Consider the following 24,269-nt stretch of genomic DNA (forward strand, 5'->3'; position numbering starts at 1 on the left):
CCTCTCCCCTTTATCTTACCTGGTTATCTGGGGGTCTCAGTTGTAGCCTAGGTTGTATGAGATTTCCTGCAGACTTTCCGTAGGTCTTCTGCAAGGATTGCTTCACATGTAGATGTATTTTTTATGTATTAATATTTGTGGTAGGAGGTGAGTTGCATACCTCTCTACTCTGCCATCTTGATCCCCTTCTCTATGTTTCTTAAAACAAAAGGTCTCAAACATCAGAGATTGAGTCTGAGTGATCGGAAAGATCTGAGTGAGTTAGGGACCATGAGTTTGTACATCTCACTACTTCTGGCTGATTGTCATGCAGCTGCTCTGTGGACCAATCTTCTGGGTAGCACTGCCTTAACATATAGTGCAAAGAGTGCATGAGCATTACCTATTACTACCTAGTTAAAAAATATATTATTATAAAATTTTAGGTCCCTCCTTAGAGTGATTGAATCAATGTCATTTTATTCTATTGTTCACATTCACATATACTACCTATAATTTAGTACTTCAAATTGTTATTTGAATATTATAAAACACTTTACATAGTATACATTATAAATAGAAAAATGGTGACACATATGTAGGTCATCTTCAAATGAAATACAATTCAAAAAGTTACAAAATTCCCGCTAAACACTGTTCCTGAAGTCTGTCTCTTTTTAATAAAGGATGATAAAGGGGATAAAGGATGATAGCACAATTTTAACGTTCTCCTTTACTTAATTAGAAGACTTGATTAAAAAGAACTTCCTATGTGACAAAATGTTAATTTAGTGCTGCCTGTCTGCATACTACCTAAAACAATCTCATCCACTACCAGCTGTATTCGCATTACATCTTGGGAAGTGTGATTTCAAGGAAACCTCTTCCTTCTCTCTTCTCAGCTTTCATTCCAGTGACATTCATTAAGGAGATATTCATGACAGTGTCTCTGCCAGGCCCTGTGCTATACTGACAGGTCAGACTCAGAATACTCTGTGGCACCTTCCCCTAAACATTGCTGCATTATCAGGTATTAGTGTAATGGAAACTGGCTGCTGAGACTGCAACGATTCTGTTAGGGGCTAAGAGCTCATTGTAGATTCATCTTGATCCTTGTCATCACCATCTTCGTCAATACGTTGTCATTAAAAAGGCTGCAGAGCTGAAATGGACGACTGCATCTGTGCTGCTCATATATAAGTTAGGGAAGAAAGTGGCTGATGTGCACGCAGTCATATGCATACAGATTGGAAACCTTGAGTTTTTAGATCTGGGCAGAAAATGAAAAACAAAAAACAAAAAACCAGGGCAAAGTTCACTTTATCAATCCAGATACCACATCATTAAACTGATATAAAAGTTAATCTGAAACCATCACGATTCACAATAATTAAAAAAACAACAACTGTGTAAAGGGGAAAACCTTCAAATAATTTTCTCCCTCATTTCCCAAATTAAATCTTTATCCAAACACTTTAAAAATAAAATATAATAAAAGATAACTCATATACTAGGTTTCTACCTTTCCCTAGTAACGGCCATATTTCTCAGAGACAGTAAAGAGGCACCAGAGGCCCAGCTCCAAAATGGAGACTAAAATATCTATTTTAATAAAACATTTAATTGCCTCAGTGACATCTATTGATTTTACTCTTTTTTTCAAACTGTGGGTCATACCGTATAGCCTAACTTCAAAGTTTGTCCTTTCAAATTTATCTTACATCACACTTTTTGCTGACATTGCTAAATAAACCTTTTCAGAAAAGGGCTATTTCTTATTAGTTTTCACCTTAGTGACATAACCCATTAACCAAAAAAAAAAAAAACAACCCCAAAAAACTCACACTATATATATCATTGGTTTGAACAAGAAAATGAAAAAAAAAAAATAGCTCTAATAATATTATACAGCAATCAAAACATGAATTAAGCTTGAATGTGATCTGGAAGGCTTCACATGATGTACTAAGTGCAAAAATCAGGTTGAAGTATGATGTGTTGTAACAATGATAATATTAAGAAACAATCCTTCCCCAAAAGAGCATATATTTTAAATATGAGTAGGAAGAAAGCGATAGAATGATACATATTAATCTGTTAATTTTGGTTGTTACCTTGGTTGATAGTTCAGGCTAGAAACAGGAGTACAAACACATGTTAAGGATTTTTTTTCTTTATATGCTGTACTCCTTTATCTTTGAAACAATCTTTTAAGGAGGTCAATAAATAACATTTAAATGTGTAATGTGGATAATAGAGCTTAATGAACAACTCTGAAGAGGACTGGAACCTGAGACTGTAGGCTAGGAATGCTATACTACCCCTGATTTAAGTCTAAGGGGTACACTTCAAAAAGCCAAGCATCTCAAACAAGTAATAAATAATCCACAAAGAAAGCGTATGTGAAAATGGTTTCCACGAGAAACATGTGGAACCTGAAAACATTGCTTTGTATAATAAACATCTAATTATTAATTGAAAAAAGTTTTAATTAACCAAAGAAGACAAAAATTGAACTATGCAGCAAAACACAAACTTTCTACGGTATTAATTTAAAAAATACTATAATATCATGGAAGGAGACTAATATTTATCTGAAGAAGAAACTGCACTGAAGTTTTAAATACTCATATGAATCTCATAAAAACAACATTATCAAGGCAAAAGAAATATAAAATACTCTTATACACTGACTTCTGTTCTTGGAAGAGTTATTTTTTATGGCTTTTATTGTGAAAGAAATTTAAAGATGGTGATTGAGAAAGCACAAGTATTTCTGGGTAAGGCTGAAGACCCATTTGCTTATTATCTTTCAACTTTTGTACTATAACTCTGGCAAATTCTTCTCCTTGAATGTCAGTGGTATCCAATAACTGTCTGACTTTTGAGGTCCTTGTAGGTTTGGTACTAATGAGTTCATAGTCCTCCTTCATTATCAAATCTCTGGACAGGAGGGCGTCTAGAGACTGGTTAAGGCAGGCTTCAGTCATCTGGCTCACAATGTCTTCCCTTTTGCTCTGGATCCACTGTTGGGCTATACCAGGCTGAAATCGCCCTGTAGAAAAGCAATGACAGGTAAAGAAGTGGGGACAGATACACAGTTATGAGTAAAATCAGATGAAAAACAAAATAATAAGACATAACATCTAATTTTTCTGTAATTAAGCTAAAATGGAACAGCACTATTTTGAAGGATGCTATTAATTTTCAGGAAAAATTCAGCTATTTGGGTTATCTCTTCCCTTCCCCTCCAAGAAAATGCACTGCATTTTTACTCTCTGTAAATCATGGAGGCAAATGTCACTTTTTTTCATTTTTTTTTTTTAAACATAAAGGATACTTGAATATTTGATAAATAAAAATATATTTACTTTAGTGACATATTAAGTCACACCTTCTCTGAGCACTCCTTCCCTAGATAGATGTTCATGGAATACCATTTAGGCCTGTGTTTACATGTTAACACTCTTCAGGGATTGGGAATGCTTTCCTACTTACAGTACGTATATACCATACTGAAGAATATAAAACATTAAATAGCATATCTATTGAATATACAGTTGTGAGGTAAATGGCATCATTTACAAAGCGTTTCACAGCACATATTTACCTGAGTTTCCCTCAGCTGAGAGAGGATTCACTATTGCTAAAGAGCATGGGGCAGTCCTGTGGTCACAGAACGCTACCCGACAATCCACACAGAAGTCACTGTTCCGACTGTGATTCACTGAACATTGATGGAGCGCAGAGAAATCCTGAGTTTTTGCTATAAAACACAACATCTCCGTTAGGGGTAGAATATTCCTATTAGCTAAAATATGAACGTCTGGATCACACAGAGGGTGGTATTTAATGTCTTTTAATTTTCATTGTATAAGCTCATTCATAAACCTAACTCACAAGAAAATAGTGTTTAGATCAAAAAGATTTATGATGAATTTTTTTAAACCATATTTCTGTCTGTGCTTGTCTGTCCTATATAAATTATAAATCATAGAATTTTACTTCTTTATATCATGTTTTCTTCTGTGTCATCTTCCCCCTTCTGCACTTCTAATGTGTCCTGTGAATTTATATGTCTTTCCACAGTTTCCTTTGGCAATCTTATTAAACATCAACGTCTCAATGGTCACCTCCCTTCCCAAATCCATGAAATTGAATTTTCTGTCTTCACTGAACCTTAAGTCTTACATTTTCAACAGGATATAACCCTCATATATGCTAAGCACCTCAAATTGTAAAAAGTTAAAAAAAATTATTCATCTTAGCTCTAACACCCATTTCAACTCCTATTTCTGTTAATATCACCAATGTTCTTCCAACTAAACTTGTTCAAAGCTTTATCTTCATCTTTTTTTCTCTATTCCCTCCTACAAGTGAAAAGTTGTAGTCCTATCAGTGTGTCCTCTGTAACATTTCTCACACCATTCTCCGCTTCTTATCCTCTGGAGCAGGTTTCATAATTTCTCATGGAGTACATTAATAGACCAATAGTCTCCTAACCCGGAGAAGGCAATGGCACCCCACTCCAGTACTCTTGCCTGGAAAATCCCATGGACGGAGGAGCCTGGTAGGCTGCAGTCCACTGGGGCGCTAAGAGTCAGACACGACTGAGCGACTTCACTTTCACTTTTCACTTTCATGCATTGAAGAAGGAAATGGCAACCCAGTCCAGTGTTCTTGCCTGGAGAATCCCAAGGACGGGGGAGCCTAGGGGGCTGCACAGAGCCTATGGGGTTGCACAGAGTTGGACGCGACTGAAGTGACTTAGCAGCAGCAGTAGTCTCCTAACTGGGCTCCCCACCTTGAATCTCCTTTCCCTTCCAAAATATCCTATATATTCCAGCCAGGATGAATCTTTCTAAAGCAAAAAAGTTTATCATGTCACACACACCCTTGCTCAAAAATTTGCAATAGCTGCTTCCTACCCAAGCAAATGAGTCCAAATGGCTTAGCCTAGTATTAGAATTCATCCTGATGACTCCACCCTCCTCATCTTTGATGACCTTTCATTCACCGTCTTTGCCAGCTAGACCCAACTACTCACTGTTCTCTGGGTTTTCTTGCTTCTTTGCCTCTATGTAGTTCCTTTTGCCTGGAATGCCCATCCTTTATAACTATAGGTCCAACTTTCAGCCAGAAATAATTTCTTCATGATGACAACATGGTGTAGTAGAGTGACATGAAAATATTTATCAAAAAGACCTGGGTTCAAATCTTGGATTTGCCAGTTACTAACTATGTGATCCAGCAGTCTTGATCTTAAGAATCTGTAAAATGAGGAATATCTCCCTCACAAGGTTGTTGTGAAAGTACTTTGTAAAAACTCTTACTTTTCCACTATACTAACATAGCTCTACATCCCTATATCTCATACAGTATATTACTTTTTATCTAATACTATGGTGACTTAGTGGAGAAGGCAATGGCAACCCACTCCAGTACTCTTGCCTGGAAAATCCCATGGATGGAGGAGCCTGGTGGGCTGTAGCCCATGGGGTCCCTAGGAGTTGGACACGACTGAGCGACTTCACTTTCACTTTCATGCATTGGAGAAGGAAATGGCAACCCACTCCAGTGTTCTTGCCTGGAGAATCCCAGGGACGGAGGAGCCTGGTGGGCTGCCATCTATGGGGTCGCATAGAGTCGGACACGACTGAAGCGACTTAGCAGCAGCATGGTGACTTAGAAATATTTTTCTTCTTTCTTACAAGATATTTTAAAAAATATCTTTCTGTAGTGTCTAACAGAATGCTTTTTATACTTAAATGTATTTGTTTAACATCCCATTACTATTTTCACATCTTTAGACTGTCACTTTTAAAAAACAAGTTATGAATGCAAACGAAAGACACGTTCCATACGAACCATGACTACCTGCAAGAATATAATCTTGAAAGAAAATTGAAAACTTGTAATAACTGACTGAAAAATATACACACCAGATAAAAAGTCATTGTCTTGAGGAGCTGACAGGGACCTTGAGGTTCCAGGAGAACCACTAGTTTTATGGAGCTGAGAGGATCCAGATGATTCCTAAAATAAATAGAAGATAAATTGTTTATGTTAATGAAAAATTATTTAAAAAGTTATACAGCTTTAATTTCTAAACAGGTCTTGCTTTTGGCTTATTATAAACAAAGAATCAAGACTAACACAAATTATACTTTACAAAATTAAACACATATATGAAATAACAAAAAGCAAGGTGAACTTGATTTATCAGGTCAATTGGGTGGGTGGGGCAATAGTTAAATATACTAGAAATCATTATTTTTTCAATATTTTGTATATAATCTCACAGACTGTCCAGCTGATGAAAAACTTGAGATCTGTAGCTCTGACTACCTAATATTGATTCAGATCAAACGCCTATTCTCAAGCCTCAGGTTTCTTCAACATGGAGGAGCAGAAATTCATGGAAGAAGTAATACTGAACTTGGCTCCAATCCCAGCTGTGTCATGGAATTACTGCCTAACCTTTGACAAGGCATTTAAATACTCTGGTTCTCAGGTTCTTTCTGCATACCTATCTAAAAACGTGCATGTATGGGCTCAAAGATCCAAGAGACAGCATATATAAAGACTACACACTGTGTTTTATGGTTCATTTTGAAGGTATTATTACATTTCTGAATCTGTAAAGAGAACATATTTTATATGTTCCTAAAAGAAATGATTAATATGAAATAATTCTGAATAAATGCTACCAAAGAAATCTATTTGAATAGCCACATAAATAGCATTTTCCTTTACCCAGTCATTGTAAGAAGTTAAGAACAAGGCAGGTAGTACAGCTTATAGTGGCCAAAGTGTATCAGTGATTTGCCTATGTACTACCCTGGGACACCAGTCTTCACATAAAATGATGACAGGGACAGAATTCAATGCCCCAGAAAGAAGCGAGGACTGTGATTTGATGAGATGAACCAAACTGGAGATTGCCATCTTAAAATCTTAAAACCTCCCTGGACTTGAGCTTCTCATCTATAAAAGAGCAAGACAGACTAAATGATTTTTCATATTCTTCTCATATTTTGAGTTTAATTAGCATAATTTTTTTTTTTTTTACCTCCTGTGGACCAGAATTTACAGGTATGTTCGGAGATAACTCCCTTTTCTTCTTGTCACTTAAGTGAACAGTTCTTGATGCATTCTGTAACTGAAATACATACATACATACATGTGTTTGAATTAGAGGTGATGTATAGAACAGTCTTTTGGACTCTGTGGGGGAGGGCGAGAGTGGGATGATTTGGGAGAATGGCATTGAAACATGTATAATATCCTATGTGAAACGAATCGCCAGTCCAGGTTCGAAGCATGATACAGGATGCTTGGGGCTGGTGCACTGGGATGACCCAGAGGGATGGTATGGGGAGAGAGGTGGGAGGGGGGTTCAGGATGGGGAACACATGTACACCCATGGTGGATTCGTGTTGATGTATGGCATAACCAATACAATACTGTAAAGTAATTAGCCTCAATTAAAATAGATAAATTTATATTAAAAAAAAGAATTAGAGGTGATTACAAAGTTATATGCGGAGAAGGCAATGGCACCCCACCCCAGTACTCTTGTCTGGAAAGTCCTATGGACGGAGGAGCCTGGTGGGCTGCAGTCCATGGGGTCGCTAGGAGTCGGACATGACTGAGCAACTTCACTTTCACTTTTCACTTTCATGCACTGGGGAAGGAAATGGCAACCCACTCCAGTGTTCTCGCCTGGAGAATCCGAGGGACGGGGGAGCCTGGTGGGCTGCCGTCTATGGGGTCGCACAGAGTCGGACATGACTGAAGCAACTTAGCAGCAGCAGCAGCAGAAAGTTATATGAGTAAAATACAATCTACTTAACATAATTTTATATAGTTATGCAAAATCAATGGAAAGAAAAGCTCAATCAGTTGAGAATATAATATCTAACTTAAAGGTAGAGATAGTGTAGAATAGGGGAAATAACTTTAGAGATATATGCTTTGAATTCTGTCTCATATTAACTGGTTACCTTGAACAAATTCATCTTTTAAAATGGAATGATATTTACATGCAGGGTCATTCCAAAGATTGAGATAATAAAGTACCTAGTTCAAACGAAGTACTTTATATATTTCAATTTGTGTGTACCTCTATCTATCCATAATTATTAAGCATTTACTATATTTTAGGCACCATGATTCTAAGTAATATTATTATTTATATTTTAATTATAAGAAGTTGAGGGCTGGACTAAGTACAGGAGGCAGAGTGACCTAACAGAATGATGGGGGCCAAGCAGATCTGATCAGAATGCCAGGAACCCTGTCTGATTTGGGGCATGAGACTTAATCTTAGTTTACTTATCTGTAAACTGGAGATAAGAATATCTACTTTTGTGGATTACTGCAACAAGGATTAGACGTAATATATGCAGAGGCCCTAAGATTACTTCCTAAGCATTCGATATATGATATCCATTACTAAGCAGATGATTTGTTTAAATGCTATGCCTTTGTACTAAAATCATTTAGTGATTCACTCCTGTCTCTTTAAGCCAGGTTTGGATTAACTGCCATCACTATTGAGTGATTTAAAAACAAACTCAACAGTCTGGTTTTCTTCCTCAAACCAACATAATATCAGCTGCTCTACAGAACCTCAGAAATTGGTGGGATCCATACCCAGCCCTTCATTATTTACACTTAACAACTGTCTGCTCTGTAACATGTCTAAGAACTTTTAAGAGAAAAAAATTACTATTCATCTGTGTACATAATCTATCTGACAGTATTTTGCACACAGCAGTCCAATGAAAATTTGTTAAACAGATTTTTATATGAACCTTTTAAATTCATCTTTAGATCCGTTTCTGTTATATAAATCTTTTCTGTGCTTTTAAATTTATTAAAATATTTCTGATTATGCAAATCATTAATTACAAACATCATTTTTCATAACTGATCAGTTAAATTCAGATTATTTATGAGTCAGACCCTAGAAAGAAATACAATGAAATATGAAGGAAAAACTGATTCAGTTTTTACTATTGAAGATATAACAGACGCTATCCATGAAAACATGTATTATAGGAGCCAGTTTCAAAGAAAAAATGAAAAAAATGTACAGAATTCAAACAAAACAACTACCCCAAATGGTGATCTTTATTTTCAGGAATTTCTTTGTGAAAAATCTTATTATCTTATTAAATTTGTATTCCATTCTTGGCCCTGCCATTAGCTAGCTGTGTAGTGTTATGTGACTTACTTCCTTATACCTCAGTTATTTCGTCTATGAAATGGAGATGATATTCTTTCCCTAAGAGTTTTACAGAATTGATACAAAGATTCCAAAAAAATAAAAATGTAACTAAAACAACTCTGAGTGAAAATAATACTGCAACTTAAAAACACTGACTAAAGACAGTAATGTTATTATTATATGATATTCAAGTATTTGAAAATACACACTTTAAATTACTTTAAGAAGCAAAAATTTCTCCCCCAAATTAACAGTTTTAAATATAGATCCTAGTATTTAAGTTGGCTGGGGATAAAAAAAGGAACCGAACTGCTTCTCTTCCAGTTCAGTTTCTTATAATCAAGGTTGTAGGAAAGGTACAAGAAAACAGATCCTTCTATCCATCTTTGCTTGGCAGAATAGCAGCAAGTTGTAAGGAGAGAAAAGGAAACTGAAAAGACAAAGCAAAAAGAAATATTATCAGAAGTTTGTTTCTACTGAGAAGTGGAGAGACTGGAATGTTCTGGAAAAGACTACTTAGAAGCAGGGAAGTCAATGAAAATTTATCAAAATATTAAAACACAGTTCCTCAAAACATTCAGGCAGTAATATTGCCAACATTTTTTTAAGTTTGAGTGGGGGCAGTTGTTTCCTTTATGCACTTCCCTTTTAAACCAAAATTATGTTAACAGATCCACAAACTGCAAGAGGCAAGCAATGTCATTTAGTGATAAATCAATGGTAGATTATGCCTGTCACAGCCCAAGAATTCAGCTAATAAATGACAGTTTTTATTATCATATCCCAAATGCTATTTCGTGAAACCCAGCAAGTGTTAAACTAAGCTGACTTTGTCCCTAAATGACTGTAGTTGCTTTTTAAACAATTTTTAATAACAGCAAGAAAACCCTGCAGTAATAGGTCTCTTCAGTTGTTCTTCTGATTTACAAGAACCAGAATGAGTAAATGAGACAACCATTCTAGGTAATTCATATCAACTGCTACTTTGGTCCATGCAACATGGAGTGTCTGAGTGGGAAAACAAAATAAATACACAAATAAGCAATAAAACATTCACATTTTGGTCTCAATTATTAATAAAAATTCTATAGCTTAATTTGGCAATAAACCTCTGAAAAACCCAAGAAACCTGAATAAAGATAAGCACAATCATCCAGGCATCTTTTACTCTGTATGTATCAAAACTTTTGGGAAATAAACATAGATTAAACAACTGTGGTAATTTAGGGTAAAATTATACACAATTCAGGCACTCATTGCACATTTCAAATTTACATTTGATATATGGGAGGTCTGAAAATGTCTTGGAAATCTGGAGGTGGCTGTTTGAATAAAATGGAGAAGTTCTTTGGTGACAGATTTAAGACTGCATTCATACTCTCTAATAAATTCTACTGCCTCAGTACTGTAGCGTATATCTGTGGAAGGTATAAAACTAAAGGAAAAAAGAAAAAAGAACTAAATTACAAATCTCCACGATTTAAAGTTTTAAATTTCTAACATTTCATATGACAATTTACCTTTGTTTTCTTTAGCTGAATAACAGCTTCAAGAAAAGTTATCTCTTCAAATGTTCTCAAAACTGGTTCAAGTTCTATTAAACATTCTAAATAAGAAAAAAAGAGTTCAGGTTGCTTATAACCATTAAAATGAAAAACATAAATGCTAATATTAAGTGATAAGGCCTCAAGTCAATTTTTTCCCAAACTGATGACATTCAAAATCATTAGAATGTTTACTGCCAAAATAAGAATGCTTATTATAGGCATAAAAATAGATATATCTAAATAAAGACAGATCAACAGAATATAATTGAGAGTCTAAAAATAAGCCTTTGCAAGTATGGTCAATTATTTTTTGACAAAGTTGCTAAGATAATTCAGCAAGGAAAGGACAGTCTTTTCAACAAATGTTGGATACCCACACGAAAACAGATTTTAGACTCTTACCTCACAACATACATAGAAGTAACTTGAAATGGACTATGCACCATGGACAGAGGAGCCTGGTGGGCTACATACCATGGGGTTGCAAAGAGTGGGACATAACTGAAGTGACTTAGCATGCATACACAGACTATGCACCTAAATGTAAATATAAGAAATCTTCATTGCCTTGAGTTAGGCAAATAATTCCCAGGATATGGTATCAGAAACAGGATCCATAAAATATCTTTGATAACTGGACTTCAAAAAAGTTGAAACACTTACGTTAAGAAAAATGATGCATTAAGAAAAACAATGCAATTAAGAAAAATGAAAAGACAAGCCCCAGACTAGGAGAACATTTTTACCTATCATGGATCTGGTAAAGAACTTATATCTAGAATATAAAAAGAACTCTAACAACTTAAGACAATAACCCAATTTAAAAATGAGAAAAGGATTGAATTTCAGCAAAGGAGACACACAAATAGCTAAAAAGCACATGAAAATATGCTTAAATACCATTAGACATTAGGAGATGCAAATTAAAACTACAGTGAGGTATCATTCCATACTCACTAAAACAGCTGTAATTAAAAAGACAAAATAACAAGTACTGACAATGATGTAGAGAAAAGGAAAACCTCACACATTGCTGGTAGGAACGTATCACAATGCAGCCGCTTTGGAAAACAGCTTGGCAATTTCTTTAAAATGAAGGATAAATTTACCACACAACCAAGCAATTGCACTCATAGGTCAGAGAAATGAAAACATATGTTCACATACACACGTGCATATGAACAGTCATAGAAGTATGATTAATAATAGCCAACAAGGAGAAACAGTCATAATTCTGCTATTACTACAGTAATATATAGACAAGCTGCTCAAGGGAGAGGTCAGGGCTCCAGAAATAAAACTGAGCATCAAGAAGGTAGAGATGGTATAAAAGCCATGGTTTGGACTGGATCGTCTAGAGAGAAAGTGCAGGTGGAAAACAGTAAAGAAGCCATATTTAGCTCTAAGCCATTTTCAACAGTTAGAAACTGAGCAGAGGAAGAAAAAAAGAGAGGAAGAGATGATAATAGGGAGGGAAGCATGGTCTCTTGTGCCTTGGAAGCTATCAGGGGGAAAGTTTCAAGGAGGGAAAGAGTCAGCCAAAACTCTTCTACTGAGAGGCTAAGTGAGATAATCAGTATTTCAACACTGCTTTCCTTGGTAACTTGAACAAACACAGCTTTAGTGGCAATATGAAACAGAAGACTGCTGTACATCTGTTAATAAATAAATTAGAAGGGAAGAAGTAGAGACAAGAAGTATGGGCAATTCTTACCAAGTGTTTAGATCCAAATGCAAGTGGAAAAATGATACCAGACCACCTGACCTGCCTCTTGAGAAACCTATATGCAGGTCAGGAAGCAACAGTTAGAACTGGACATGGAACAACAGACTGGTTCCAAAAAGGAGTACGTCAAGGCTGTATATTGTCACCCTGCTTATTTATCTTCTATGCAGAGTACATCATGAGAAACGCTGGGCTGGAAGAAGCCCAGCTGGAATCAAGATTGCCAGGAGAAATATCAATAACCTCAGATATGCAGATGACACCACCCTTACGGCAGAAGGTGAAGAGGAACTAAAAAGCCTCTTGATGAGAGTGAAAGAGGAGAGTGGAAAAGTTGGCTTAAAGCTCAACATTCAGAAAACGAAGCTCATGGCATCTGGTCCCATCACTTCATGGGAAATAGATGGGGAAATAGTATCAGACTTTATTTTTGGGGCTCCAAAATCACTGCAGATGGTGACTGCAGCCATTTAAAAGACGCTTACTCCTTGGAAGAAAAGTTATGACCAACCTAGATAGCATATTGAAAAGCAGAGACATTACTTTGCCAACAAAGTTCTGTCTAGTCAAGGTTATGGTTTTTCCAGTGGTCATGTATGGATGTGAGAATTGGACTGTGAAGAAAGCTGAGCGCCAAAGAATTGATGCTTTTGAACTGTGGTGTTGGAGAAGACTCTTGAGAGTCCCTTGGACTGCAAGGAGATCCAACCAGTCCATTCTAAAGGAGATCAGCCCTGGGTGTTCTTTGGAAGGATTGATGTTAAAGCTGAAACTCCAGTACTTTGGCCACCTCATGCGAAGAGTTGACTCACTGGAAAAGACTCTGATGCTGGGAGAGATTGGGAGCAGGAGGAAAAGGAGAAGACAGATGAGATGGCTGGATGGCATCACTGACTCAATGGATGTGAGTTTGAGTGAACTCCAGGAGATGGTGATGGACAGGGAAGCCTGGCGTGCTGCGATTAATGGGGTCACAAAGAATTGGACACAACTAAGCGACTGATTTGATCTGAAGGATGATGTGGGGTCAAGAATTTTTGTCCTATATAAAGATAGGATCTAATAGTATAATAGATCTGTATGACAAAGGAAGGATCCGGTACACAGGTAGAGACTGGCAATGCAAGAGCGGAGAGAGAATGTTAAGGAACAGAATGCTGCAGAGAGGAAGAGAATGGCATCCAGAGACAAAGAAACACTGCTGAGAGTTGTATAAGAACACTTTTCTTTCCACTGTAAAAGAGAGAAGCAGTAAGACAGGTCAAGTACAACTAAGTTGATGGATCTGGTAGTAGAACTATGAGGGAGTTCTCTCTCATGGTTTCTATTTCCTCAGTGCTCAAAAGAAACATGGAACATGGGGTGTAGGAAGCTTAAGAAGGGAAGATAAGGTACAATATGGATTACCTCTGTCTTCTCTGAGTTCAGAATCTATTAAGAAAAGCTACAAAATTATGACAGATGTTGATCAAAATATCACCTTTATTACAGATAAAACTAAATGGAGTTATGTCCCTTTTCAGATGTGTAGCATATAGGCTTACTAGCAATATTTTGCCCCTTCAACTGAGTTTTACTCACTCAGCTACAGGCCTCACCTGCTTCCATATTGGGAAGCAGAAAAATGTATGCATCTTTTAGACAAGCTTACTTCCAAAAGTAGGAGAAAACTGAGAATGGATTAGCTAAGTATGGTTAGTTTTTCTCCAAAATTAACGGATGAGCAGGAGTGTTGAGGGGCAGACAGAAGCTGGAAATGTTCCTCCCATGCTTCTCTTCTTGGAGATTGAAATGGGATTTCATCTCCACTTTGGGAACATAAAGTATGGGACTTATGCATCTCCTGCAGTAGTTCAAGATGATCATCTAGGATAGTAATGTTCAAACTTTTGGGTCTCAGAACTTCAAAATTATCCCAAAGAGCTTTTGTGTATGTTGATCTTATCTATTGACATTTACTATATTAGAAATTAAAACTGAGAACATTTTAAAACATCAGAGTATATGAAAATACATTACATTATCCTAATGATATCATTACACCTCATTTAGTCTCTGGAAACTATTTTTCCAGAGGATGAGAGTGAAAAGGGAAAATAATACCTTAATATTTATTAGTTTGAAAAAGTTTTGATTTTGTGAATCCTTTATAAGTCTCAGGGACCAACCCACCTTCAGGGGTCTCTGTACCACAACTTAAGAATAGGTGATCTATGAGAATGTATTTGAAAACATAACAGAATGCTAAGTAGTGTTTAGAGTTCAGTTCTAGCTATTAAAGAAAAACCAATGAATTCCATTTCTGGACAAGATGAAGCAACAACGACCAATGTATTCTCCTGTCTTAAATACCCAAAAGTCAGACAAAATGCATGAAACAGTGGTTATTTAGACACTAGGTATCAGGCAACAAAAAGGGACAGTGATCTCTGAGTGACGAGAAATAACTGAGGTGAGCCCTACCACAGCCTGACTGCCCAAGCATCCTGCCTTGAGAGTTTCCAGCTATACTACAGGGATAGGCAAATAAAGGTGAGGCCTGGTGGAACCTCAAGCTGAAGACACCGGGCTTAGAGTTAGGGTAGACCACGGCAGACAGAGTTTATGGGACACTGTAGGAAAGAGGAGAAGAACACGTAGAGAGAACTCCAGAGATCTGCAGAACATTCCTCTCAAATATTCAGCAGCACTGACCAATGCAGGACGTAGAAGTCACTAAGCCAAAAGCCAGTGTTTTCGATGAACAATAGGGAAAAGCTAGGAAGTTTGTAGAGAAGTTAAGTGAGTATTAGTCTTAGTCTTAGTATTAGAGAAGAGAAAAAACTATTAGTTGCTCAACTGTGTCCAACTCTTTGCGACCCCATGGACTCCACCCCATGTAGCCCACCAGGCTCCTGTGTCCATGGAATTCTGAAGGCCAGAATACGGGAGTGGGTAGCCATTCCCTTCTCCAGGGGATCTTCCTGACCCAAAGAATCATCCTGCAATGCAGGAGACCAGGGTTTGATCCCTGGGTGGGGAAGATCCCCTGGAGAAGGGAATGGTTACCCACTCCAGTGTTCTTGCTGGAGAGAAGTAAAGTAAGTTTTGACTAATGGCATGATTTTCAGAAGAGCTAGAATCTTTAGGGAAGGGAGAAGAAATTACAGTTTGAAAATGGCACCGGGGACAAAGGAGATATATATATATCTCCTATTAAACAGTGCTTGGAAATACGAGAGAAAATGCTAATCCATTATTACAGCAAATTTTGATTTTTTTTAAGTACAATGCAGATAAGCACTAGACATGTTTTGAATGCAAAATATATTTCATTTTTTTTTCTAGCTGGAAAGAAGATTCCCAGTCTACAGCTTGTCTTTTAATTTTCTGTAGCATCTTTTGAAGTGCAAATTTTTCAATTTTTTTGAAAATCAGTTATCAAAATTTTTTTAATAGATCTTGTTTTCGATGTTGTATATAAGAGCTCTTGGCTCAATCCGAGGTCATGAAGATTTTCTTCTATGTTTACATTTAGGTGATGATCCATTCTACCTCTGAAATATATTTTAATTCTATTTGATTTTTTGATTTCCAGGATTGGTCTAGAGATTCTACTCTTGCCCTTCTCCAATCAATTTTTTTACACAGCAACAAATAGCTCCTAAACTTAATTTATCATGTTCTTTCTCTGAAAACTTGTATTTGGAATAATCTTCTAATCTTTTTATGATAGCCAACAGTCTCTCCTTACCACTTCAATCTCATCATCTCATATAACAACTGAATCAAAAAAAAAAAAAATAACGAGCTTTTGACTTTATCATCTAACTTGTGTGACTGTTCAAGGAATACTTTATTTACAGCATATTCGCTATTTTTGCAATTCAAGAGGTCCAGATTAAAACTGTACACTTACTTAAGAAAGATGGTCTTTCATCTGGATTTTGCGCCCACCCACTTTCTATTAGAGAGATCATAAGTGCTCGATGAGGTATATCAAATGGCAAACTTTCTTCATTAGTGTCAGGTCGATGTCCTTGTGACACACTATACATAATCTGCAAAGGATTGGTGACGTCTGTCAAAACAAATGAAAATATATTTCATTCATTAGAAATATATTATGATCTAACATATTAATTACATTCTAAACTCAACCAGATGAAAATCAGAGAATCTTAAAAACCTTAGGTATAATTCATTACCTCCCTTTCTGTCAAAGGAATATTTATATCCCAGCTATTCCCAGACTTACAGGAGGAGTTTATAGCTTCACCTCTTTAATTCTGGGCTTGGCCACGTGATTTGATTTGGCCAATGGAATATGAAGACAGCAGAGCAAAGCAGAGCTCAGCAGAGCTGAGTAGAACTAGCAGAGCCGAGAAGAGTCACAGCAACTAATCATCTAGTGTGAATAAGAAATAAGTGTTTAGTTTGTTAGCTACTGAGATTTTGAGGTTGTTACACAGCAAACTGACCTAAATGAACCTCAAAGAAATAGACAACGTTATCAGAAAATGTGAAAATTATTCTTCAATGTCTCCTGGTCTTTAAAGGAGCACTAATTAAATTTTCATATAAAGAATTTTATAGTTGGAATGAACCTTAGAAATAAGAATTCAAAATTCTTATTTTGCAGATGAAAAAAATGAGGACTTAAGAGATTCAGTGGCTTAATAATGGAGTTAATTATTATCAGAACAAATCTGTATTTTTCTGATCCTTAATTCAGTATTTTCCAATAGACATGGGATTCACATTGATAAACTGTTATGTTTTTCTAGTGTGCTTTCCACAAAATGAATGGTAGACAGATTTAAAATAGGTGATCTTTATTTAGATAGTTCTGAGTGTGATTTACCAACATGATGTCATAATAAGGAAGTCAAAGTACACTTACCTTCAAAAGGCTGTTTTCTGGATAAGACTTCCCATATAATAATTGCATAGCTGTTTAAGATAAAATATACATATAGTAACTATGCATAATAAACTAAATAGTACCGATTTAAAAGGCTGACAGTTGAGATACCATTTTTGAAAATAATAATGTAGTGAAATGCTGCTTAAAGAATCGCTATATAGAACCAAGATGCTGAATATTTGTATACAGTTTTACTTTGAAAGGAAAATAATTCAATTTGAAAAATTAGGAAATTAGTACAATAAAAACAAAATAATAGGCAAGGATAACTTATGGATGATTCATTAATACCATGTCCTTTAATTACATGATTCTATCATTCACACAAAATAAAGAGTAGTAAAAAAGACTGTCTCAGGTAGCCCTATTCTACTGACTTTTTTCTGGTGTGAGTACTGTCTCTTTTGGTAAAGTTAAATGTTATTCACACTTTTCCCTCCCTCTCTCAAGGTCACATATGATAAAGGCCCTTGAATATTACAAATTAATAGAGTGTAAAAGTAGCTTAAAGCGAGGCACCTTTATTTTTATATGTTTATATTTTTATTTTTTTGGCTGCTCTGCACAACTTGTGAGATCCGTTTCCCGACCAGGGATTAAACCTGGGTCATGGCAGCGAAAGCCTGGAATCTTAATCACTAAGGTGCCAGGGAATTCCTTAAAGCAAGGTATTTTTAATTTGAAAAATATTAACCACTGTCTCTAATTTATTTTTACTACACCTATGAGAGAAGCATAAGAATCATACTTTTAAACTGTAGCTTCAAAAAATATAAATAAATAAACTGTAGCTTCAAAACCCTGATTGATTAATCTTGTGGAGAAGGAAATGGCACCCCACTCCAGTACTCTTGCCTGGAAAATCCCAAGGACAGAGGAGCCTGGTGGGCTACGGTCCACAGGGTTGCAAAGAGTCGGACACGACTGAGAGACTTCACTTCACTTTCAGTTCAGTTCAGTTGCTCAGTTGTGTCCGACTCTTTGCGACCCCATGAATCGCAGCATGCCAGGCCTCCCTGTTCATCACCAACTCCCCGAGTTCACTGAGACTCACGTCCATTGAATCAGTGATGCCATCCAGCCATCTCATCCTCTGTCGTCCCCTTCTCCTCCTGCCCCCAATCCCTCCCAGCATCAGAGTCTTTTCCAATGAGTCAACTCTTCGCATGAGGTGGCCAAAGTACTGGAGTTTCAGCTTTAGCATCATTCCTTCCAAAGAACACCCAGGGCTGATCTCCTTCAGAATGGACTGGTTGGATCTCCTTGCAAACCAAGGGACTCTCAAGAGTCACTTCACTTTAGGCAAAGTTAACTCTGAGCAAAAGTAACATACTGTACCTATATATATCATGCTTGACAGAAGCCCTTGCTTTCTGTCCGGGTTCATAGTTTTCAGGTGGCATATAGACAATTGTCCCTCCTTCAGGTGCAGACTTACTACTTCGTGATTGTGAGAGGGACATCATGCGCCATTTTGATAAACCGAAATCTGCAATCTGGAAGGGAAAAGAGTAATTTAATTTAAATCCAGGAATTGTTTGCCTTTCTTTATATTTACTGTGTTTAGACATGAGACCAGAATATACACACATATATTAGTATTTTATTTCTATATATTCCACCAGTCTCTTAACAAATTGGATTCCATAGTGCTGAACCGCCCCCAACAGCCTTAGAAGCAACACAAACTGACTGAGAGTTCAGAATAATATCACAAGTTTTAAAAGAAACTAAGATTTCAAAAGTTAAACAGGAGTATTTTTTGCATTTAGAATAAAAGAACAGAATGAGTATATCCACTTTACTTTTTGTGACAAGTAGCTTTATATCATATGCTTTCAAAATTTACCTATACCTCACAAAACTGCTAAACTACTCATATCTAATATGACCGTCACTGTGTATATGTTCTTCTTTATATGTGCTTAAAATAGTACTTTTATATTTTGAAATAAGTAAAACTCCATTAAAGTATAACTCATTATTATATGATTTTTGCTTACCACTAAAAGAATATCTGTTGACAATAGTGTAGTTAACAATATAACATATTTATGTCCATGCCAAGTGGTACCTAAAGAATTGTCAGTGACAGACATTCTGTACTTTTGACATGTCCTTTGTAGTTTCCTTCACTTGAAAATTTTGTGCAGATACTACACAATATTTTGTAACTATCTAAAATGTTGTAATATTTTTAAAAAGGGAGACAAAAATGTAAGAACAGAAACAATATTTAATGAACAAAAAAGTATAAGGAAAGCTTTGAAGACATTTAATTTAAATTACTTAGACCTTACACTGTGCCATTTAGGAGTTGACAGAGTGGAATGAGCTCCATCCACCATACCATTTGTGTTTCAATCGTTTAACTCTTAAAATACTTGTAAGCTTTAACAGAAGAAATAATTTCTTTAGTGTTTAGATGAATTTGAGATTAAAAAATTATAGCCCCACTCCAAAAAGGGACGGAAGACTATACAAATTTTTCATATATTACCATAATGAAAGGGTAAACTTAAGAAAAAAAATTAGAAAAGACCAGGAGAAAAAATGGTACCACGACATGAAGAGCTAAACTGGACTGATTTCTGAAGGCAATGCAAGATGTTATTTAGTCACTAAGTCGTCCAACTCTTTTACAACCCCATGGACTGCAGCCCGCCAGGCTCCTCTGTCCAGGGGACTTCCCAGCAAGAATACTGGAGTGGGTTACCATTTTCTTCTCTAGGGGATCTTCCCAACCCAGGGAGTAAACCCAAGTCTTCTGCGTTAGAGGCAGATTCTTTACCACTGAGCCACCAGTGAAGCCCCACTCAGAACCGTATTTGACACATAATGGGTGAACCATGTGTGTTAGTATTATTAATGTTTTCTACACAAGAATAAACCTCTAAAGCTTGCTCTTATTCATACAATACCAACAACACAGAATGCAGTTTGAGGGTCTTTAGTCTAAACTTTTAGGTGGTATTAAGACTCTGGGCAACTGTATCCCAGTTACTCTTACTTGCCACTACAAACTCTTATTCCTCTCACTCATCCTCTAAAAGCAAAAACAGTGCTCCAGTTACACATTGGCTAGGATAATAAGCATTACTATGAGAAGGCAAAGAAGGCTGAGTGCCAAAGAATTGATGTTTTCGAATTGTGGTGCTGGAGAAGACACTTGAGAGTCCCTTGGAATGCAAGGAAGTCAAATCAATCAATCCTAAAAGAACTCAACCCTCAATATTCACTGGAAGGACTGATGCTGAAGCTGAAGATGCGAAGAGCTGACTCACTGGAAAAGACTTTGATGTTGGGAAAGACTGAAGGCCAAAGGAGAAGGAAACAGATAGCATGGCCTACTCAATGGCCATGAATTTGAGCGAACTCGGGCAGTTAGTGGAGGACAGAGAGGCCTGGCGTGCTGCAGTCCATGGGGTTGCAGAGAGTCCAACACAACTTAGTGACTGAACAGCAACAGGTTCTTATACCTAAACCATAAACTGCAAGCTACTGGGCTAAGCACTGGTGTGAGTACAGTGCTGCAGAAAATGTATTCTTAGTTTGCTTATGTGCTCCATTTACTTCACATTTGTGTTTTGAAACCTTATCTAGAAAAATTAATTAGAATTCCCTTTATCAGTCAGTTTAGTTTGGTGTTCACATGGAACTACATTTCTTCCCCTTCTCTATCACAAACACCATATACAAAAGACATGATTCATTAAATCTGGATCTTCCAGAGAAGAGAAAAAAGTGAAGAATATGAGAGGGATGCAAGTTCTATGGTTTCTTGAGGACCCGGAAATATTTGTCATTCAACAATGAAGACAGAGAATAGGAACTTTTTATTTCTACGCAAGATCTTAACACACATTTTAAAGGTAAAGGATCTGTTTAGTTAAAAACAGATGATAACGCACCAAGAATTTATTGTATAGCACAGAAAACTATATTCAGTATCTTATAATAACCTATAAAGGAAAATAATCTGAAAAACATAAAATTGAATCACTTTGCTGTATAACTAAAACTAACATAATACTGTAAATCAACTATACTTCAATGAAGAAAAATTTTAAAATCAGAGGAGATTAAAACACTTTGCTCATAAAAATCATCCCTAATCCTACCACCCTACCAGAATAGCTATTTTTATTTACATAATAATGTCTGTCTCTCTAAAACTATGAAGTTATCATCAGTAAGAAGCAATGAGGAAGAACTTCCAAGCATTCTGGTTTCCACACAGGACTGACAACAGGAGAGAAACCAGACACGGTGCATATAAATGTTTACTTCAGACAAGCCTGTCACAGGCTCGTGTGTATTTAAGGTGCACTAATAGATGCTGACCAGCAGACCATCAAGTTGGACGTATTCTTTTTAAAGTAGAAGAGTTGACTGATCTTAACTAGTGGTCAAGATTTTTATTTTAGATACTATTAATATGTTTCTGATTAACATTACAGTGAGAAAATTTACTTAAAAAAAAAACAAACTAACAAGGTGTGAGGTTCCATTTAATCTCATTAAGTACTTCAAGAGATTTTTTTTTGTATTTCATTTAAATGGCCCTTTCAAGAAGACAGGTAGATAGGTTAACTTAATTATTTATGAGTCACTGAAACTCTTATTTTTAAGGGACATTTACGAAATAAAAAGTAGAGACACACAGGACACATATAAAAGAGTGTCACTAATTTATAAGAACTGTATTAGAAAGGTCACAGTTTTGTATGTTCTAAAAGTAACAAAAATTAAAAAAAAAAACACAAAGCCAAACTATTTTAAATTCTATTCATGTCAAATAAATACCCTACTCATCAATGAAAAAGAGAAAGTAGGGATTGTCATCACCTATTACTTTGCTTGGGTCTTCTCTATCAAGAATGGTTTCTGGACTGAGAGGAAGGAAATAAGGTCCAAGGAGGTTGAAAAATTTATATAGTACAAGTCTCAGTTCATTTTACATATACTTCAGGTTTAGTTAGAATACTAGCAAATACCTCCACAGTGCAGAACAGAGAATAAATAGTATTTGTTTTGTTGAAGGTCTGTACGAACATCATGACCTGACCCATAAGGAGAGCTGCAAACACAAAAGGTCCAAGAAACTTGCCACCACCATCCACACCCTCTCGCCTTTTAGTATAAAAGCAAAAGCCTGAATTCTAGCTTGGGTGTGCTGGTTCTTTGGGACACTAATCCACCATCTTCTTGGTCTACTGGCTTTCCAAATAAGGTTGCTGTTCCTTGCCCCAACACCTCATTTGTTGATTTATTGGCTCTGTTGCGTGGTAAGCAGTATAAAGTTGGACATGGTAACAAGGACACTTGGGAAAGCAGTCAAAGAAGGACTTTTGTAACACTTGTATGAAAAAACGGAGAAAAATGGGCTAACAGTTCTTTTAGGAGTATGCCAAACAAAATGAATGCTTATTCTCCAAAAGTCCTAATTAATAAAAGGCCTGAACTTGACCTGAAGGGAGGTTTTTAGCACCATGTTGTGTAGCTCTGATTTGAGCACTGTAATGGTTAATAGGTAATCATGACTTGAAGACACAAAAAGTAGCTAATTAAATTTAAGGATGACACAAAGCTAGAAGACAAAGTTAAAAATCCTTGGACTACAGAAGAAAAAGGTCATGACAGTAAAAGCATGATCATAAAAGAAAAAAATTAAAACTTTTGCTCTGTGCAAGACCTTGCTGAAAAGGATGAAAAGAAAAACCTTGGACTGGCAGAAAAGGTCTCCCAACTATCAGTATGTATCTGATGAAGGACTTATATCTAAAAATACACAGAACTTTTAAAACTCAATAGTAAAAAAGCAAAGAGTCCAAGTAGAAAATGGTCTTAAGATCTGAAGACACACATCACTGAAAAGGATATAGAGATGGCAAATAAATAAATAACACTATTCAACATCATTGGAAAGTGAAAATTAAGATCATGGTATATATCACTATACATCCATTAGAATACCAGAATAAAAAACGGTGATAAAACCAAATGCTGGTGAAGGTGCAGAAAAGCTGGGTCTTTCATACGCTGCTGGTGAAATGTACGATGATGCAGCCACTGTAGAAAACAGGCAGCTTCTTAAAGACCTAAACATACTTTACCATATGACCACACAGTTAAACTCCTGGGCATTTATCTCAGAGGAATAAAAACTTACGTTTGTTCAAAAAGTTGTACAGGACTATTCAATGGAGTTTTATTTTAACTGCCAAAGGCTAAAAGTAACCATGGTTAAACAACTCTAGTACACCCACACCATGGAATATTATTCACCAACGAAAAAAACAATTCTTGACACAAACAAAGACTCAAATGGATCTCAAAGGCCTTATGCTAAATGAACAAAGCCAATCTCAAAATATCATACATTGTATGATTCCATTGTCAAAACAACAAAATTATAGAAAACAAAAACAGATTACTGGTTGACAGCGGTTAGGGACGATGGAAGGAAGGTGAACATGACTATAAAGGGATAGTATAAGTGGTATCTTTGTTGTGATAGAATAGTGCTATATCTTGACTGCTATAATAGCCACAGAAATTTACACAAGATAAAGTGAAACAGAACTACAAACTACATATGTGTACTGTACCAATGTCAAATTCCTGGCCTTGAAATGGTACTATAATTATATGTGATGTAACCACTGGTAGAAACTGGGTGAAGGGTACATGAGACTTCTTTACTCTGCAACCACCTAAGAATCTCTAATAATTTCAAAATAAAAAGTAAATAAAGGTATACTTAACAATTTAAATTAAGAATATAATGACTTTGTATCTGAACCGTACTTTTATGAATATCTGTAGTCTAGGAATAACTAACCCAGTGCAGCAGGAAGAAGTGGCACTGAATTA

General features: G+C 36.2%; 1 protein-coding gene across 2 annotated transcripts in view; it reads right to left on the reverse strand.

The window, feature by feature from the left end:
- Window positions 1-1,281: 1,281 nt before the first annotated feature.
- Window positions 1,282-24,269, reverse strand: part of RIPK2 (receptor interacting serine/threonine kinase 2) — a 39,809-nt gene continuing 16,821 nt past the window's right edge. The window contains exons 4-11 of one of the 2 annotated variants that reach the window (XM_055546717.1): window positions 18,732-18,889; window positions 17,370-17,419; window positions 16,386-16,547; window positions 10,735-10,820; window positions 7,052-7,141; window positions 5,922-6,015; window positions 3,590-3,745; window positions 1,282-3,034 (exon numbers count right to left, since the gene is read on the reverse strand). In XM_055546717.1, coding sequence (XP_055402692.1) covers window positions 2,691-3,034; window positions 3,590-3,745; window positions 5,922-6,015; window positions 7,052-7,141; window positions 10,735-10,820; window positions 16,386-16,547; window positions 17,370-17,419; window positions 18,732-18,889 — 1,140 coding nt within the window. In that variant the 3' untranslated portion in view covers window positions 1,282-2,690. The remainder of the gene's footprint in view (window positions 3,035-3,589; window positions 3,746-5,921; window positions 6,016-7,051; window positions 7,142-10,734; window positions 10,821-16,385; window positions 16,548-17,369; window positions 17,420-18,731; window positions 18,890-24,269) is intronic. The other variant, XM_055546718.1, reaches the window with a different exon arrangement.

Source organism: Bubalus kerabau, chromosome 14 (genome assembly GCF_029407905.1).
Source record: "Bubalus kerabau isolate K-KA32 ecotype Philippines breed swamp buffalo chromosome 14, PCC_UOA_SB_1v2, whole genome shotgun sequence".
NCBI lineage: Eukaryota > Metazoa > Chordata > Mammalia > Artiodactyla > Bovidae > Bubalus > Bubalus kerabau.